The 4,210-nt window shown below is 38.8% G+C and overlaps 1 protein-coding gene across 1 annotated transcript; it reads right to left on the bottom strand.

Annotated features, from left to right (window-relative positions):
* Window positions 1-817: 817 nt before the first annotated feature.
* On the bottom strand, window positions 818-1,779 carry LOC143682175 (olfactory receptor 2A1/2A42-like). Its single transcript, XM_077159089.1, is given in 2 exon segments — window positions 818-1,518; window positions 1,521-1,779. Coding segments are annotated over 2 exon segments (960 nt in total).
* Window positions 1,780-4,210: the final 2,431 nt, after the last annotated feature.

Raw genomic sequence — 4,210 nt, 5'->3', positions numbered from 1 at the left:
TTAATGTATTTGTTAACTATCATTATTAAAACCCATTTTTCCCATTCAGTTGCCTTGGGCTAAACTGATCTGCAATATCCAGTAATTGATAGTTGGGTCGTGGCACTGGTAACTCCTACCAAGTGGAGAATATGTGTTTATTCAGAGACAATCATAAACAATCCTGTTGAGAAGGTGAGAAGGGCCAAAAGAAGTGGCCATCAAAACCCCAGGGCAGATTGGAAAATGGACTTTATTGGGTAATTCCCTAGGAAGCTACGTTAAAGTGTGGGGACTCACTTTGGGACCACAGAAAGTGTGAGATAGATTATAGGATTTCATTAATGATAACCAGTTATCCTCAAGCCTAAGTAGGCATTTAGGAACATTTATTATATGTAAGAGAAAGTACAAATAGAGGAAACATCCAAATGTGGTATGAAAATGGAGAGATGTATAAACAGATTTTGAAGTCTCTGGGTACGGCTGCATGTTTTTTTTTTTAGATTGTTAATGATGTGACCACATCTGGAAATACCTGCCACTTTGTGGCTACTGAGCACATCTAAGTCAGAGGTGGAGTGCATATTTTAAATTCTGAACCCATAGCAGGTTATGAAACAAAGACTTATTTCCAAAATACTTTCAACTCCTTAGCAACTAAATGAAAAAATTATGTTTGATGGAATAAAATACACCAAATTCAGCAAAACCCAAATTAAAACAGCAACAACAATTTTTCCCAGGGGAGAAAAAAGGAATTCTCTGCAGAGTTTCTCACATCATTCAGGCTCACGAAGACTGTAGTGAACTTACACAGTATTCAGCCCCACAGCTGTTAAGGGTGGTGACCCAAATGTCCCACCAACAGAGAAAGACTCTCCTTGCACAGTGCTCTTCTCATGGCGCCCTTCACCTCTGTGTTCCTCAGGCTGTAGATGAAGGGGTTTAGCAAGGGGTTGAAAAGGCTATAAAATAGGAAAAGGATCTTCTGCTGCTCCTCAGGATGGCGGGACTTGGGGGTCATGTACACGACAATGGTGCTGCCAAAGAAGAGCCCGACCACGCAGAGGTGGGAGGAGCAGGTGGAGAAGGCCTTACTGCATCCCTCCCCAGACTGGATCCTCAGGATGGACACCAGGATGCGGGTGTAGGAGATCAGCACCAAGCACAGAGGCCCCACTAGGATCAATACTGAAGCAACAAAGATGATGAGGAGGTTGAGCCATGTGTCAGCACAGGCCAGCTTGAGGACAGACAGGATTTCACAGAAGAAGTGGTTGATTTCATGAAGCCCACAGAAGGGCAGTCTCAGGATGAGGCTTGTGTGGACCAGGGCCAGGAGGGAGCCACACGCACAGGAAGTCACTGTCAGGGTGCTGCAGACTCTCCAGCTCATGATGTTAGAATATTGGAGTGGGTGGCAGATGGCCACATACCGATCATAGGACATCACCACCAGCAGAAGGCATTCTGTTAGAGCAAAGCTCAAGAAGAGAAAGGTCTGTGTTATGCAGCCAGCAAAGGAGATGGGTTTGCTGGATTGAGGAGGTTTACCAGCATCTGGGGCACTGTGTTGCAGGCATAGGCTATGTCGACGAGGGCCAGGTGTGAGAGGAAGAAGTACATGGGGGTGTGCAGTCTGGAGTCCAGTGAGATGAGCCCCAGGATGGTCCCGTTCTCTATCAGGATTAGGGTATAGAATAAAGAGAACAGTCCAAAAAGGAACATATGAATCCTCGGGCCAAGAGAAAATCCCAGTAGGATGAAGTCTGTGACAGAGGTCTGATTTTCTTCCATTTCACTGTGAAAGAGATAAATGGAGAGCTTATGAGAAAGTTTTTGAAAACATCTATTTTCATTGTGTTATTTTATGTATTTAATATTATTTTATAAATTTAGTTATTTTAAAAAGTAAACTTTTAAATAAATTATCTAGTTACACATCAAGCTAATCACTTAATCTAACATGTTTTAGACTGGATCTGGTTTCTAGCTTAGGTAATTTTTGCCTGGGAGCATTGTACCCCATTAATGACATTCCTTTCAAGGGAAAAAAAGAATAGGCTTTCTGAAGCTTGATAAGAATAACTGGACAATACACAAAATGTTTAAGCATTGAATACTGGAAAAACACTGCTATTTTCTTTGTTTCCCCCCTCATATTTTATTTCACCCCCACATGATATTAAAATAATCTCATCTGAACCCAAATGGATTTGATTTTCCAAAGAACAGGGAGAGGGAAGAGGCTGAAAATAAATATATAAATAAACTCCACTTCCAAATGTAACTTTCAGAGATGCTTTCACTGTATATTTTTAGAGATGTACAAGGTAGCAATTTAAACATTGGCAATTTGTTGGATGACTAATACATTTCTGGCATCTCTATGGTTTCAAAGTAAATATTGAAGACTGAAATCATTTCTTGACACATAAACAAACTTGTCAGTACTAAAAGGGGCCCATATTTCTAAATGTAAATTTCAGATCTGATGAACTGACAAACTCTTTTTATTGTAGTGGGCATGAGTCATGAAGTTTTACTAAAATGAGAGATATTTTTAAATCTTCAATTCAACTGAAATATGGGATGGTTTACTACCAGGTAGTAAGAAGTATTTTCATTGCAACCAATACTCAATAGAACCCTCCTCTCTGTTGGTGGCTGTGTCTCCCTCAGTCCTTATTTCTATAGCTCTCTGTATGTCTTTATCTATAGCCTGATCTATTTTTTCCTTCCTTGGTACTCCTTTTCTGACATTTTCTCTCCAGTCTCTGTTTTCTTTTTCCCTCTATAGTTCCCCATTCTCAAAATCTCTCTTTCTTATCTCCTCAAAATGTATCTTCATGGTATTTCTAGAGATTTCTCAATAGTTCCAAAAGTTGAGTTGTTTCTAAAGGAATTTTGACTACACTGGATATTAACATTAATTCAGGTTGACTGTCTTATAAACAACCTTGAAAAATTCTAGCTTATAATTTGAAATAGCAATAATGATGTGCTAATCCAGTTATCTGGGAAATGGAAATGTTCACCACTGATATCATAGTCGCAAATAAGGGCTTTCTAACTGTACTTCAGAATTAATTCCATCAGAAATTATTTTAAAAATATACCCCTCTCTTGAAGAAATCTTTTTCATGTAGCCAATGATAAAAGGTTCATATATTTGACCATGAGTCTTCTCTAGAACATGGTAGTGTTCAGTAAATATCTGTTGACTGACTGTATATCAATTTGATTAAATATGAGGAAACAAAATATTTATGAGCTCTCCCCCTTTCATCTTGAGCCAGATTCTGAGGTAAAGAAAAGCTTTGAAAGACATTATTCAGTAGCAAGTGAAGATCATAGGTTAGTTAGGTATCAGACACGCAATTCTTAATTGAGTATATTTCTTAACCTCACCATGCCTCAATTTTCTCCTTTTTAGAAGGGTAAATATGATAGTTTCTAGTTCATGATGTTGTGAAAATTGGGATAATGCATGGTATACTTTTAATGCATTCCTGATGCACAGTGAACATGAAATAATGGGGGTCAGTTATTATCAGTCTTTAGCGCCTCTTGGACAGCGTGTAATTGTATGGGTCTGACTGGCATGTCCTCCAGGATTCCCTGGAGCCAGACTATTCCTGCCTTAGTGACCATGATCTTCTGAAAGCCAATTTGCAAAGTCTTGGTTATAACAATATAAGCCAACAAAGTGATTCTGTAGATAATGTTTTGTTGAAAAATTTAGTAAAGCAGGTTTTGGCTTCTGACCTTTTGATGTTTTTATGGGGATAGTGTGTTGTCAGTTGAAGAGACAGTATAAGGCTAAAAAAAGGGGCACAGAACTGAGACAATCATATAGAAACCTGAAAAGATAATCTGTTAAATAGCAATTCCTCCTCATTCGGTACTCTCCCCTATACTCCGAAATCAGTACCTGCCTCCCTCAAATTCTATACACACTTCCATTATTTGTGAGTAATGTTTGACTAATTTAGCATTGGCTTTCCATAAAACTATTCCGATTGCATGATCAATGCAATGTCCCTCAGCATCTACTGAGGACATAAGATGTTTCCTAACCAGTGCTTAAAAAGAATAGCAGTAACGGAGTGACAGTCAACAAAAGACTAGATGGTACATGTGTAAGAGGAATTAATGGTAAAGTAAAAGAAAGCAACCTTGTTAGCTCCCGTATTTGTACTTAAAAGTTCTCAGAAGGAGAAAGCAA

Source organism: Tamandua tetradactyla, chromosome 1 (genome assembly GCF_023851605.1).
Source record: "Tamandua tetradactyla isolate mTamTet1 chromosome 1, mTamTet1.pri, whole genome shotgun sequence".
NCBI classification, from domain to species: Eukaryota; Metazoa; Chordata; class Mammalia; order Pilosa; family Myrmecophagidae; genus Tamandua; species Tamandua tetradactyla.
This window is presented reverse-complemented; position numbering and strand designations above follow the sequence as displayed.